Here is a 14,659-nt window from a genome sequence, read left to right as displayed (position 1 = left end):
TCTGACCAGAGGTTGGGTATCTGCATCTCAGACCACAGGGATGCTTCTGATAGCATTCCTCATGGTGGTTGTGGACTTCTCCCTATGATTGGAGGCATGTATCAGGTCAGTAAATAGGGCTCTTGAAAAGCTGCCCTCTCTTTTTCCCCTCCCAAGTTCAGTGGACTGTAATTCCAGGAATTAACATTCCCACTTTTCCTTGGAGCCCTCAGCTTTGGTGGTTCCTTTGCTCAGGCTGTTGGGTTCAGTTACTATGAGACGGTTCCTGGCATGTCTGTAAATAGCTGCACTGCTTCTTTTCCCCTGGGGCTTGGGTCAGGGAGTGCTTCTGATGTCCCCTTGGGATTCCTCCCTCTGTCCACATACACTGTACTCTTTGTGCATCTCCATCAGCAGCTCCAGACTCTGTTGGATTTTGTAGTGAGCAGCAGTGCTTTGGTTCAGTTAGTTTTGAAGAGCCTTGGTGTGGTGCTCAGTGTGTGGGACAAGCCAGCAGCTGGCAGGCAGTGTGGGACGTGGCTGGCATCTTCCCGTCTGCACTCTGGACATGGTGACTCCTTTCCAAGTACACAAGCATTTCCATGTACTGGGAAGCCTGGGAAATGGGGAGATGTCCCCAGCATGCAGGGTACATCTGGCAGCTCTTTCTTCAAGCCAGCAGAAGCTGATGGCTGTTGTGATGCTGTGATCAAACCTTAATGTATCTGGGCAGGAGTGAGGCCAGTCAGACCCCCTTCAAAAGGGAAATAGTATTTTTAATGTTTTTTTTTTAGTGTAAAATAGGCAAAGGGCATGAGGTATGGTCAGCCAGGGAGGGCCTGATAAGGGCTGCAGGATGATGCTCTCTGCTGATGAGACCATCTTGCTCTGCAAGGCCCACTTGGCCCTTGGTATTTGCAGTAATTCTTCCAGCATGAGCATTTGCCCACTGCAGGAACCTGATCACACTGTGTTCACTGGAGCTGGGTCCCCAAATAGCTGTTGATACCAACAATGTAGGATGTTGGCCAGGGAGCAGGAGCCACGTCCAGCTGCTGAGCGAGGGCTGTGTGGTTTAATGAGGGTTGTCAGAGCTGTCACAGGAAGCAGCAGATCAGTGGATCTGCACCTTGGAGCTGCCAGTGTTGGAGAAGTTGTTGTGTTTTCGCTTGGGATTGAGAAGTCCACCCCTTGCACTGCTTCCTGCTGGACTCTGTTCAGTCTTGGTTTGAAAGCTTGCGTCTTGCTTAGGTTTTAAGGCTGTGGAAGAAGAACTGGGCTCCCTGCAATTGCCTTTTGTAACTAACTACTTGAAGGACTTCTAGAGCATCCCCACCAAAATTGCAGGCCTTTGGTGAGGTTCTGTGACAGAGTCACTTAGTTGGGCTCAAGCAACACCTTGAAGAGCTGCTGCGTCTCCTGAGCTCGGCCCTCTTCATACAGTTCTTGGAAGCATCAATGGAGGTGGCATTGATGGCACATGCCAAGCTCAGGGGTGGCCTTCCAGAACAGTGCCAGATGGAGAAGACCCCTGAAGTCCTGCATTAAGGATGCTTCTTCAGGTGCTAGAGAATCTACTGCAGTGCCCATGGAGTTGTCCTAGTTATTAATTACACTCCTAATCCATACTTTAAATACCAGTAAGTCTTGTTTGAAAAGATGGCTGTGGGCTCTTGTTTCTGCTTTGTTTGCAGAATCAAGGAGTCCTTCACGGTGCAGTTTCTTTCCCCAGGAGGTGCTTCCTGACTCGATGTCATCACTTCTTAAGCTTTTCTCTGAGGAGATTAGGGGCTGAGCAGCTTACGTCCTTAAGGAGGATTGGATTGTATTTTACGGCTTTGCTGTAAACCCCTTACTTTTCTAGCATCCTCCTACAAACACAGAGTGTGAAATTGAGCAAACTTCAATCCTCGTCTCACCTGTGGAGTAGGTAATAAGAGCAGTGGTTCCTAATGTGATGCTATCTTGTTGAGTGAGTCAGCATCCAGGCAGAGCCCAGCTCATCAAGCAATCACATCACATCTTCGGGAACCCTTATTTGTTACACAATATGCAGAATTCAGTAACTAATCTTGTATTTCATTGGATATTATTAGCTGTAGCCCAAGGAAGGTCACCTCTGAGGTCCCATTATGAATCCTGTCTTTCACTCAACAGAGCCCTCTGAACAACTCTGAACTCTATCAGTGAATCCATTTACTAGGGCAAATTATTGATGCTTGATTTAGTTACAGGCCAGACAACACACTGCACTAACCCAAGCTTACTGCAGCCACACAATTACCTTTTTGAACAAGACAAGTAAGGTTATCAGGAATCATAGGATCATGAAATGGTTTGGGTTGGAAAGTACCTTAAACCTCATCCAGTTCCAACCCACTAGACCAGGTTGCTCCAAGCCCCATCCAGCCTGGCCTTGAACACTGCCAGGGACGGGGCATTCACAGCTTCATTGGGAAGCCTATGCCAGAGTCTCACCACTCTCACAATAAAGAATTTATTCCTTATATCCAACCTAAATCTCCCTGTTAAGTTTGAACCCATTCCCCCTTGTTCTATCGCTACAGACCCGGATGAAGAGGAATGTGCTGTGCCAAGCCCAGCAGGACCTTGTTGCCTTCATTAATGCTCCTGCCAATCTTTCCATGCCTAGTAACTGTCCCCTGTCCACCAGTCCATTTGTGTTCCTGCTGTTGAGATGGAGGAATTGAAAGGCTGGTAGGAAAGCCAGCTGGGAGGGGATGGGAATCCCATGTTGAATGGAAACCAGCGACTCCACCTGGAAAAATGCTGCTGGAGAAGTTTTTAAATGAAACATTCTCTCAAAGCAAATACGTAAAGGGAATAGGAGGGGAGGAAAGGCCATTCTCTAGAAACATGATCTCTGCTGATAATATCTGTGCAGCCACAGGCTTCAGGGCTGACCTGGCTGAGGGGCAGGGACAGGAAAGCAAAGAACAGAGGGGATTTTGGAAAGAATGGCTGAATTCAACAGTCCGAGCAGAGATTAGTATTTTGCTGAAGTATTTATTGGCAATACTACTCTTACCTCCTGTGTAGGTATAAAACCGGTACCCACAGGGGCAGTGTTACTGCTGCTCTTCTAGAGATGGTAGAGGGGGAAACAGCAGGTCCACCTAGTTAGTAAAGACTGAAGAACTCATATTCTTCACTTCCCTGTCAGCTCTTCCACCCATCATACTGTGTGCCCTTTGGTCTGCTGGCCATGGAGCTGTGTTTCCTCCTGAAGCAGGGGTAGGATGCTGCACCACCACTGGAGCAATTACTGCTGCAGTGCAGGCCTAGAGAAAATGAAGTGTGAATGGGCTTCTTCATTGGCACCTAGTACTGGAAAGGACCTTTGAAAAGACTACCCAGCACACTGTGACTGTGATGCTTCACTTGCTTCTGTGAGTAACTCACATCTGTGCTCTTAAGACTGAGGCTTTTGCAGCACTGAGGTCATCTTCTGTGAGCTCCTGCATGCCTAGAAGGAGATCCAGAAAGCTTATTAGGCTTCACTGTGCATAAAAATCAAGATCAACATGCAATTAGATGCCTCGCCTCTTCATCAGCCAAAGAGTTTGGTGTCACCAAAGTGAGATCGCTGTCATCAAGTCCCAGACTGGTTTGGGTTGGAAGGGCCCTTAAAGCTCATCCAGTTCCAACCCCCTGCCATGGGCAGGGACACCAGGTTGCTCCAGGCTCCATCCAGCTTGGCTTGTCATCATAAGGGAGAGCCTCTGAAACTTCCTGTAGAGCGGACTAGTGACAACTGGCCAGGAGTGGATGGATGCTCCCACCCATCTAGAGCTCCAGCACTTACTGTAGGGCTCATCTTGGACACTGAGGGCTGCTTGAGAACCAGCATGGTGATTCCTCACAAGGACAAGTCATCTCACAAAGCAGGGCTGCCTCTTCCAGAGATCTTGGTCATGTCCACAGGGCTTGTGGTGAACACCTCCTGGGGAGGGGAGCAGTCAGACTCTTTATCAACCATACAGGGTCTGAACTGCCAGCCAACACAGTCGAGGTGCTGGTGTTTAGGTGGACACTGAAATAGAAGCACCATGGCAGCCTCCACCCTTCTCTGATGTGTTCATACCCTGCCTCTTTGGGCTGTCAGCACATCCAGTGGTGGGTCTCCATCTCAGCCATTTCCTTTCATCTTTGCATGTGGTGTTAGGGTGCCTGGCATGAGCTGGGCTTTGTCTGCAGCTTTCATTCCAGGTCCCTGGAGTGTGACTTTTCCCCCACTGGTGTTAATTGCTCCTGTGTCATCTACATGGAGAATTCTCAGAATTCTTTCTGCTCTGTGTTTAGATGAGATTTATTTTGGTTCATCCTGCTTTCCCTTTAACTGAGCCACCACAGTGGAGGGGAAGGTGCTTGTTGCTTGGTCACTGCCCTGTGTGGGGGCTTCAGTGGAGAAGCTCTGTCTCACCAGTGCTGCCTCCCTCATCACTAACACAGTTCTTGCCCACGATACCTGCTGTATGTGCAGTCCTTTCACTGTGCCGCATGGACAGTGAGTCCTTCTGCAGCCTATGCAGAAGGCTCTGCTGTGGCACATCCCTATGGATCTGCAGTGTGGGAGTCCCAGTACTGGCAAAGCCAGCATCCTGTGATTTTCATAGAATTCCAGACTGGTTTGGGTGGAAGGGACCTTAAAGCTCCTCCAGCTCCAACTTCTGCCACGGGCAGGGACACCTTCCACTAGAGCAGCTTGCTCCAAGCCCCTGTCTCCAACCTGCCCTTGAACACTGCCAGGGATGGGGCAGCCACAGCTTCTCTGGGCACCCTGTGCCAGCGCCTCAGCACCCTCACAGGGAAGAGCTTCTGCCTAAGAGCTCATCTCAGTCTGTCACTTTACCCTTTTGTTTCTTTTGACATTTGAACCATCACATTTTCAACCAAAGAAGGCAGAACTGAGGTTTCTCATCAAGATGACATGCAGGTTTACATCACAAAGATGGTTTATGTGGGTTTACCTCTCTGCATCACTCGCTCTTGGATGCAACTCACCCATGTCTGGCTCAATGTTATTTTCCATGGAAAACTTTTGGGATTCCTGGAGAACTTGTAACATCATAGTTGCCTTCAAGGGATGCCCAAAACCTTTTGGAGAAGAGCTGCTTTTACAGTGCATTGTTTTTAATACCTCCTGAGCTTTACCAGCCAGCAGACAGTTGGGAAGAAGAATTCTGATAGATGCTGCTAAACCCGAATTCCCCTGGCTGGTGGATGAAAAGATGTTTATTCCAGTCCTGATGATTCCCTAAGGACAACTTTGCTGTAAAAACACAGAAAGCAAAGGCTTTGTGCTAAAGAGACCCCAAAGTTCAACAAAACTGAATAAATAGCAATAATTATTCAAGCTGCTTGCACAACAAGCAAAAAAAAAAGATTGGACTGTGCTGAGTTGCTCTTTCAGCTCACCTTTTACATTGCACCTCCATAAAATCAGTGTTTTGAGTCCTTAAGATGTTTTTCTGCCCATGGGATGAATTTAGAGTTTTTTTTCTAAGCTTGCAGATGTTTCTCATTCCTTCCTGCTTGTTCCCCAGTGTTTGACTGATCCTTCTTCCTATTTCAGCCTGAAAGGATAGATCCCAGTGCATCTAGGCAAGGCTATGATGTCCGCTCAGATGTCTGGAGCTTGGGAATTACCTTGGTAAGTGAGTGGGATTTGAACCCTCTGCTATGTGCTGCTTTCCTAGTGGGCAGTCTTGGTGTGCTTTGCAGTGTGATGTGTCAAACACAATCTTGAAGCAAAGCCCAGCTCTGCTACTGTGATTGAAGTGGGCACCTCCTGTCTCAGAATATCAACCCCTTCAAGGCAGGTGGCTCTCCTGAACCCCTGAGCATACACTTAGGTGCAGCTGTGTTTTACAGAGAAAGAGATGGAAAGAGGAAAGAGGTGTTGGATCATAAATGAGTTTTGCTTTCATAATCTCAGATGAGAAGGGATGGTGAGTGTGGTGGTGCAGAACAGAGCATCCAGCCTGTGTAAATAAGCCTCTCATAGCCCTGGCATGTGGTGTACTTCAGCTGTGCAGAAGACTTCAGTTAATGCTGGGTCCTGCTGCTGATTCCTCTCTGGCACTGTTGGGTGCACACATTGATAAATGGATAAGCTCTTCCCTTCTCGAGGTGGTGCAATAAAAAGAAAACAGGATCAGTTACGTATGAACCAGTTGCTTCTATCTTCCCCACTGCTGTTTTAAAATGCTCATTTTCATTGTCTTACAAGGAGAAGGTGGTTGGACTCGACAATCCTTATGAATCCCTTCCAGAGAGATATTCTGTGGCTGTGTGATTCTCATTATCCATCTTCTGTAGTGGTTGTTGGGGTGCTTGGGAAGGTACTGGAGGATTTTACTCTCCTACTTTTGAACACCTTAATAAGAGCATTGGTGGTTCTATAATCAGTGGAGGAGGAAGCACTGTCAACATGAAAGCAAGGCATAGCTGGGGTAAATCTGGAGGTGCTCCTAATGTAGACAGCAGAAACTACTATTGGATAACTAGTGTTTTCTTTTCTCAGCTAAGCTTTGTACAGGGACTGGGATGAAGAACTTCATCGTAGTCTTCCTTTGGGGGGGGTCAGAGTTCTTGCAAACATTTTCTTACCCTGTTTGAACTTAATGTGTGTAATCTCCTGGTGCTGTTGCTGTCTCTCTGCAGTATGAGCTGGCCACGGGGCGATTCCCCTACCCCAAGTGGAACAGTGTGTTTGACCAGTTGACACAAGTAGTAAAAGGAGACCCACCACAGCTGAGTAACTCAGAGGAAAGGGAGTTCTCCCCAAGTTTCATCAATTTCGTCAACTTGTGGTAAGTGTCTCCTACTGAAAGCACTTCAGCTGGGTGGCTTTGTCACTGCAGGTATTTGGCAAGGGTCACAGGTCAAGCCCTTCCTAGCTTAGCCTCACATTCCTGCACCAACATTAGGGTGAGGACCTTTCACATTTCACTGGTTTGGCGGTGATGGGAGACTTGTCTGGGTGAGGGCTGAGGGGGAAACCTTTGGAAACTGCACTTCAGGGGAGGGATGAGGAGTGAACCTCTGAAGAGCCTGTGCTCAGGGGAGGCACAGGAAGACCCATGGCAGAAGGTTCATGCCTAAACCCAGGTAAGGGTCTGGCCCGTGCATCCTGTTTCTTGGTATGACACAGTCTCAGGACAGACCTGCTGTTTGCCCTTTCTTCTGCAAGCAGAAGCCTGAGACACTTGGCAGTATTTTCTCATGGTTGGGCAAAGAGTCTGTTCTGGTCCTGCCTTTTTCCCAGTAAAGCCAGGACCATTCCCTCCCAGTTCTGCTCCGCACAGTGACTGTCAGGACCTGTAGTGAGTGGCTTGCTTGGTTGTTGGCTTCATGTCTTGTGTCAGTCATATGTCAAGATCAACACTAGAGATGGTTTCCTGTAGGCAGGGCCTCTGCAGTGTGGTCAGCCTTGGATGGGGACTGTGCAGTGTTTGGCAGGAGGGGCTTGGGGCAGTCCATCTGCCTGCCATGTGTCTGTGGTCCTATTTAGGTTAAGGGCTGATTGTGAATGTTGTGATGAAGTGTTTTTCTATCCAAATTTGAAAGGTGGTCAACACAGTTTAGTTAATACCAGAGCACACAGGAGATCCATCAGTGCGACCTGGGTTGATCTTCTGGGACCTTCTGTCCTGGACAGATCCAGGTGATGGATATCCCCAGCACAGGAGTGTTGATCTCAAAGCACTGTGACACAGAAAGACACTGCTCTAGACAGTTTTAACTTTCATGAGGTTTTGTTCTAGGGTTTTCTGTCTGTTGGAGCTGGTTTTTGGGTTTGAATTTTACTCTCTTTCAGAGCTATGAATTGTTATGAAGGCCAGGATTCACCTTCCAGCTGGCTGTAAGGGGAAGGTCTGGTTATTGCCTTTGGGCTGCAGAAAATAGAGCAGCAAAATGGTTTGCTGCTCAAAAGAAGTTTCCATTTTTTTCAGTCAAAACCAGTGTAGTTCTTGCTTAGAAAGTTGCTTTTCCCATGTACAGAACAAGCAATAGTTTATTTCCCTCATAGATCTCCATAGGGAAAATGGGTAGTTACAGAGTTTGCAAAGCCAGGAGCTGTGTGCTCTGGTGAGTTTGGCTCCAGGTCACCCAACAGAGGACCCTGTGGGACATCACGGAACAGCATCATCTTTGGCCCATTAGTCTGGGTCAATTCCTATTTCCAGCCCATTTACCCCTCCCAGGGCCTGCTGCTCTGCAGCAGCCCAGTGCTTAGAGCACAGGGCAGTTTTCAGTCTGATTCTGGTTTTCATAGAATCACAGAATGGTTTGGGTTGGAAAGGACCTTAAGATCATCCAGTTCCAACTTCCATGGGCAGGAATGCCTCACACTAGACCATGTCACCCAAGGCTCTGTCCAATCTGTCCTGGAAAACTGCCAGGGATGGGGCATTTACCACTTCTCTGGGCACCCTGTGCCAGTGCCTCATCACCTTCACAGGGAAGAGCTACTTCCTTATATCTAACTTGAACTTCCCCTGTTTCAGTTTGAGCCCATCACCCCTTGTCCTGTCGCTACTGATAGACAGATTTTTTTAATCTCTTTTTTGTAAATGAACTGAATTTGGCCTGGAATGTTATTTATGATGTCTTGATAGCAGCAATGTAATAAATATTTCTCTTTATGACCTTTAGCTGAGTGCAGATAGTGCTGTTGGTGCCACTAAGCAGGCAGGTGAGCATCCAGAAGGCAGTGCTTTAGGTGATGACATCAGTCTCCTGGGCATTACCAATAGATTAGCTAAGAATCTATTTTTGTGCATTCAAGAGTCAGGAAAAATATTGGAAGAGAGTCCTGCAGCGTTGCTCCTGCTCACTGGGAGGGCTTTGTGAGGAAAGGGGATTTTCCAGAATGTTAACAAGTTTCTGGGATTTCTCTATGGGTTTTGGTGCACTTGCTTTGGATCCCAACACTGCTGTGAGTGCCTCGGTGGAGCGTTTTCCCTTTCCTCCCAGTCACAGAATCATTTGTGTTGGAAAAGACCTTCAAGTTCATCAAGCCCAACCATAAATCATCTTGCAAAGCTCTTCGAAGTTCCAGTCAAATTCTTCCTTTCACCAGCACCCCATGTTCTAGAGCTATTGCAAGTGAAAATCTGTAGACATCTGTAAATAGCTTTGACATAAAAGTTTACCAAAAGCAGCTTGATTTCCAGATAGTCACTGCCTTGGTACGCTAACAGTGACTATTGCTGTAAGTACCAAACTCCTGATTGATACAGAGTCTGAATGATAATTCATGACATGCTTACCTGAACTCCCATTTGTGCTGGAACTGCTTACAGCGACTCAACTTCCTGCTCCAGAGCTTGCAGCTGTCCGAGCTCTGTGTCTGGCTCTTGGGAGTCTCATGCTGGCCACTGCAGAGCTGTGAGCTCCTGGGGCCTGGTGTGCCTGGGGAGCACATCAGATGTTCTTGAGAAGGAGCTTTGTGGCCAGACACAGCTTCAGCTTGAGCTGGAAAAGAAATGAAGGAGTTAGGGCTGCTGAAACTCCATTTCTTTAGCCTGAGCTGATGTTGTGACCTGGTCACCTTTAAGGCAAGGAGCAGGTTTGAGCCCTCAGGCTCGCTGAGGTCAGAGAATGAATTGCTGTTGGGTAGCAAAAGCCTGAAGCGAGGATGTTTGTGTGGCAGCCAGGGCATTTCCTGCCCTCTCTGCGTGCAGGTCCCAGCACAGCACCAGGCGTGCTGCCCGCCTTACCCTCTGCTTCTCTGAATGCCGCACTGCAGTAGTGCCAGAGCTTGAGAAAGGTCCCATGGGGATGGGAGTAAAGCTGTTGGGAATTAGGCTTACCCTTCCCTCATTTGGGAAAGATGCTGCGTCCACCCAAGCTCTTCCCAATGGTGGCTCCTGGGGTTGCTGGTTCTGTGCGTCCCTGAGCTCCATCCTGCAGCCCCTCTACCTCTGGTTCCTTCCTGGTGGCTGTGGCCCTCCCAGGGCTGGATGCGCCCCTGGAAGGCAGCACTGACTCTCCTCTACCTCTGGGCCCTCCTGCCCGGTGGATGAGGGACAGGCTGGTTGCTGCTGCCCCAGACTTGTGGTTTTGCTGCAGCCAAACCTGTTTCCGTATGGAGGCAGAGGAATGGTGTTCCGCTTGCAGCTCCCCTGGGTGCTGTCCCCAACAGCATTTGTTGGTGGCCACACTTGCTGTTCACCCAGGGGGAGGGAGGGAAGGAGAAAAGGAGGGAGTTGCTGTGGTCTGTCGCAGCACAAGGATGGTTTCTCCAGCATACCAAGGGTGGTGAGTCCCACCACGACAGCAGTGCGGTCAACATCGTGTCCTGTGAAAATTGATACTGGATGTCTCTAACAGTTTCCCCAATCCCACCTTCTCCTCATTCTCTTTCTGCTTTCTTTAGCCTTACAAAGGACGAGTCCAAAAGGCCAAAGTATAAAGAGCTTCTGGTGAGTGCAAAGTGTGGCTGCCCATGTCTCAGCTCTGCCGGTCCCGCAGCGGGGCTGGGTCTCATGTTCAAGGTCACCCCTTCTTGTTTTGGCCCACCAAGGCAGCGTGTTCAGCTTCACAGTGCGAGGAGGAGGAGCCCTGTCTCATTGCTGGCAGCCCTCTCATGTAAATGCCTCCAGCACACAGGCTGGGAGTGCTTGGGCAAAGTGAGACCTGAAGGAGCATGGCTCTGGAGTGGGGCACCAGCAGAGCCTGTCTGTGGTGGGGGGTCTCAAGGAGGGAACACAGTAGTGCTTTTGGGTTGGGTAAGTCACACTTGGCAACCCTGCACCTTCAAGGAGCTGGTAGCCAGTTCTCCATAGGATGTGTGGAACCATGCCTGAGGTCCCTGATGTTGGGGGTGTGATACGAAAGCAGATTGCGTGGTGTCCTGGCTAAGAGAGTCACCGTGGCATTACTTCTCCATTACAGCCTGCTGGGCAGAGCAGAGCTTCAGGGTTCAGGAGAACCAGGTTTGGGTCCTTTTTGACCTGCACAAGCCATGTCTCCCTGTCACTCCTGTCTCCCCATTGCCAGCAAGGCTGATGGTGAAACGTCTCTTGAAAGTATTTCAGCACAAATCCGTGCTACAAAAGAGCCAAGTGCTGCTGATCCTGCACCCTCTCTGCCTCCTGCCCAGCAGTTCCTGACACTCCTGGAGTCCTGTCCTCCATACTGCACATTGGAGATGCGGATTCCCTATTAACAGCCGTGGACCAGGCTATGTCCTGGTGTCCTACAGCCACCACCAAACCCTGTGCTCTTGCATCAGGCAAATCCACACGCTGAGCTGTTACCTGGGATAGCGAGATGGGTCTGAAGGGCAAACATAACCTTGTGTTTTCATCTGATTCCAGAAACATCCCTTCATCCTGATGTATGAGGAACGCACAGTGGATGTTGCATGCTATGTTTGTAAAATCCTGGATCAAATGCCAGCAACTCCCAGCTCTCCAATGTATGTGGATTGATATTGCTGCTACATCAAACTCTAGAAAAAGGGCTGAGAGAAAACGAGCTGTAAAGAGTTTTCATCACATATTGCAGTGTTTTTAATGCTCGCCCAGACACCATGTGCAATAATATTGGTGTTATTTCCATCCTGTCTGTATACTGTTGTCACATATAAAGTGCATCCCTGTAATACCTGATCACACAGTGTTAGTGTTGGTCAAAGAGAGACCTCATCTTGCTCTTTTGTGGACATATTCATGAAATGTGGAGATAAGTACATTTATTTGTTGACCGTGATTGGATAGCACCTAAAATTCATTTCTAGACTCAAACCTTGGAGACTTCTCAGCAGCTACTGGAAAGATTTTTTTTTCTCTCAAACTCTTCCAATTGTTGTTTCAAGTAATAATAAAAAGCAAACAAATAAAAGTTAGGCGTTGTCTGTCTGAACATTAAAGAGACTGCCTGGAGGGAGAAGAACTTGCTTAACCAACGAGATGCTTTTGCCTTCTGGAACTAGCAAGGCAAAGGAGGATTTTACTCTTCACAAAGTGCAATAGATTTTACTGCTATGAAATTCTGTTGCTTTACAGTCGCAGTGTACTTTCTGGGGACAGTGTGCTCAGCTGAGCTTCCTGTTCAAGAGAGATCATGTTAAATATAGTGAATATGTCTTTACCAAAAATACGTTGCGTTGAAAAGAGGCTAACATTAAACTATTCTGAGATGGGACATCATGTATTCTTTCTCCTTTTACCAAGCCAGCCACTCTTCACTCTTAACTAGGTGTCCTGTAAATTGTTACCTGGTAAGATAAGACCTTTGACCTGAAGAATTATTAAACTACTCGATTGAATTTAACCTGCGTGTGACCTGGTTTCTGGCAGCGCAGCGCTCCCCACCGCCTGGCTCTGCTTTGACTGCAACAAGTGCCCCTCGCAAAGGCTGCGGCTGCTTTGAGGAGCCTCAAGTGAATGTCTCTGATTTCTAGATGCTGTTTCTTATGCTTCTCACTGGGCTGCTGCCTCCCAGCCCTGTGTCCCTCGCAAGACCGAACCTCAGCGCTTCCTTCTTGCCATGGCGGGCGGGATGGTGGGGATGGGGCTCTGTTCCCACCCACTGCCTTGAGTGTCACGCTCTGCTTTAGCTTGCTGAGACCTTGTTCACAGCCTCTGGGCACATTTAACCTCTTTGTGACCCTCTTGTTGCTGTATCCCAGAGTGAACCTCACTGAGATTGTTGGGTGCTGATAGGGATGAGGGAGCGTCTAATGCCCTGGGAGCTTTTAGCTGGCCCAGCAAGGCCAAAGCTGCTGTCTTCCAGCCCATGGCATATTTTTCAAAGATTCATTTTTCTTAGAAACATTCTTTTTTTTTTTTTTTTCCCCAAATCATTGTAGTTTTCAGACATTTAGTCACCTGCCAGGGCTAAAATGGAGGCTGCAGGGCCTCTGATACCCATTTTGAGTTGTCCATCTCAGAGCAACCTATGCAAAAGCTCTGCAGCGAAACTGGATCCAGGACGCAGAGGGCTGGAGGCACAGTGGGAGTGAGAGCACAGCAGTGCTGGCAGCATTCCCAAGGAAGGGATTCCCACCACAAACCAATGCTACCAAGTGCAAACTGGGCTGATGCAGGAGCACTGGAGACCAGCACATCCCTGCCCCAGCTGCTGGGCTGGGAAAGGAGAGAGCCGAGGCCATGCTCGTGTGGACACCAGGTGCTTCTCCCGCCACAGAGGTGACACCCTCACGTAACGCAGCACCGAGCATCTCCTGCTTGGCTGTGGGAGCTGGTCCCTCTGATGCCAATGGGATCCTTTGGGGTGCAGCCCTTCCTGGATTATGTTCCTATGGAGCTGCTTGTCAAGTGAGGCAAGTCACTGAAGTCTTCCCAAACGGACAAGCAGAGCTTTGTGAATGAAGCGATCATTCCAGCAGCTCTGGTTGATCACTTGGAAGGATCAGTAGAGCAAGGAACACAGCCAGAGTGCTGATCCCCACCGCCCCAGCCTTGTAGCCTCAGAGAACTTGGCTTTCCTCAGGCTTGGCCAATCCGCACAGCTGGGATCCAGCTCAGCAGCCTTCAGCCACCCATGGCAGGACCTCGGGCATGCTGGGTCCCATGGGGTGCTGCCTGGGGGGGCACAGAGAGGGGCATGCAGAAGCTGTGCTGCTGCCCCTGCTCTCAGGTCTTGGTCTGATTCACATCTCCCCGGTGGCAGGGATCCCCAAACCCTTCCAGTCGGCTGAGATGGATCCTCCCCAGGATCAGTGTCCCTCCAGCACAAGGGGTTGCCTTGCTCTGCTCCTGGGGTCTGTCCTCTGGTGCCAGCCCCACTGGAGCTCGTCTATGGCAGCACCAACCTTTGTTTCTGGTGGGTGGGAGATGGAAATGCAAAGCTTTGAGCTGCCAGTGCCGAAGCCAGGGTTGAGGTGCTGCAGCACAGGCAGATTTAGCATGTTCAACACAGGTTGTTATCGACTATTGAGGGTGCACCATTTGTGATTATGTATCTTTATTAAAAAATAGAGGGGGGAAGATGTATGGTGTTCAGAAGCTGTGAAAATAGTGCAAGAACTGTACATTGTGGACTCTGCTTCTTTCTTTTTCCTCTTGTACCATAAAAAAATGTATAAAAATGATCCAAAAGCTGATGTGCAGGGATGTTGCCTTATTGTCTGTAAAGATGGAGCTCAGGAATGTAACTGTTTCAGAGAGCTTCAGAGTATTTTATCCAGGATCCTGGTTTGACTTCCTCCTCTATTTAAGATATATCATGGATCAGAGTGTTTATGTAATAGTTCTATCCTTTTGCCTGCAGGTCATAATAAAACTGGGATGCGACTGTGACCTTGTTGCGTTCATTTCAGGCACGAATGGGAAGGTTCATTAAAAGCTGTTGAAATTCCCAGCTTCCAGGGTTTTCCTCCAGGTGGAGGCAGGAGAAAAGCTGCCTTCGGAAGTGCTTATGCCAAATAATAGCAAACCTCAAGTGGGGGGAGACCTGTTTCAGTGTAAGAGAGCTGAGCCCTCTGTGCTGTTGGGGTGCCTCAGGTGAGCCCCGTTGGGTGCACGGGGAGGTTCTGGTGGCTCAGGACACCTTGTGCCAGTGAGCGGGACAGGAAACTGCCCACACTGCAGGGAAGGGACAGGCAGTGCTCACAGCTTGCGGGCTGCTTTGGACAGGCTGGGACCATGGGGGCTGTTCAGCCTGGAGAAGAGAAGCTGCA

The 14,659-nt window shown here is 49.0% G+C and overlaps 1 protein-coding gene across 3 annotated transcripts in view; it reads left to right on the top strand.

Moving 5' to 3' along the window:
- The window catches only part of MAP2K4 (mitogen-activated protein kinase kinase 4), a 74,789-nt gene extending 62,501 nt beyond the window's left edge, over window positions 1–12,288 (top strand). For all 3 annotated transcript variants that reach the window (XM_062610595.1, XM_062610597.1, XM_062610598.1), the window contains exons 8-11: window positions 5,576–5,653; window positions 6,667–6,815; window positions 10,388–10,433; window positions 11,331–12,288. In XM_062610595.1, coding sequence (XP_062466579.1) covers window positions 5,576–5,653; window positions 6,667–6,815; window positions 10,388–10,433; window positions 11,331–11,444 — 387 coding nt within the window. In that variant the 3' untranslated portion in view covers window positions 11,445–12,288. The remainder of the gene's footprint in view (window positions 1–5,575; window positions 5,654–6,666; window positions 6,816–10,387; window positions 10,434–11,330) is intronic.
- Window positions 12,289–14,659: the final 2,371 nt, after the last annotated feature.

Source organism: Pezoporus occidentalis, unplaced genomic scaffold, assembly GCF_034315485.1.
Source record: "Pezoporus occidentalis ecotype Australia unplaced genomic scaffold, CSIRO_AGI_Poc_V1 ctg148, whole genome shotgun sequence".
Lineage (NCBI taxonomy): Eukaryota > Metazoa > Chordata > Aves > Psittaciformes > Psittacidae > Pezoporus > Pezoporus occidentalis.
The sequence above is the reverse complement of the archived record's forward strand: the minus strand, read 5'-3'. Positions and strand labels throughout refer to the sequence as shown.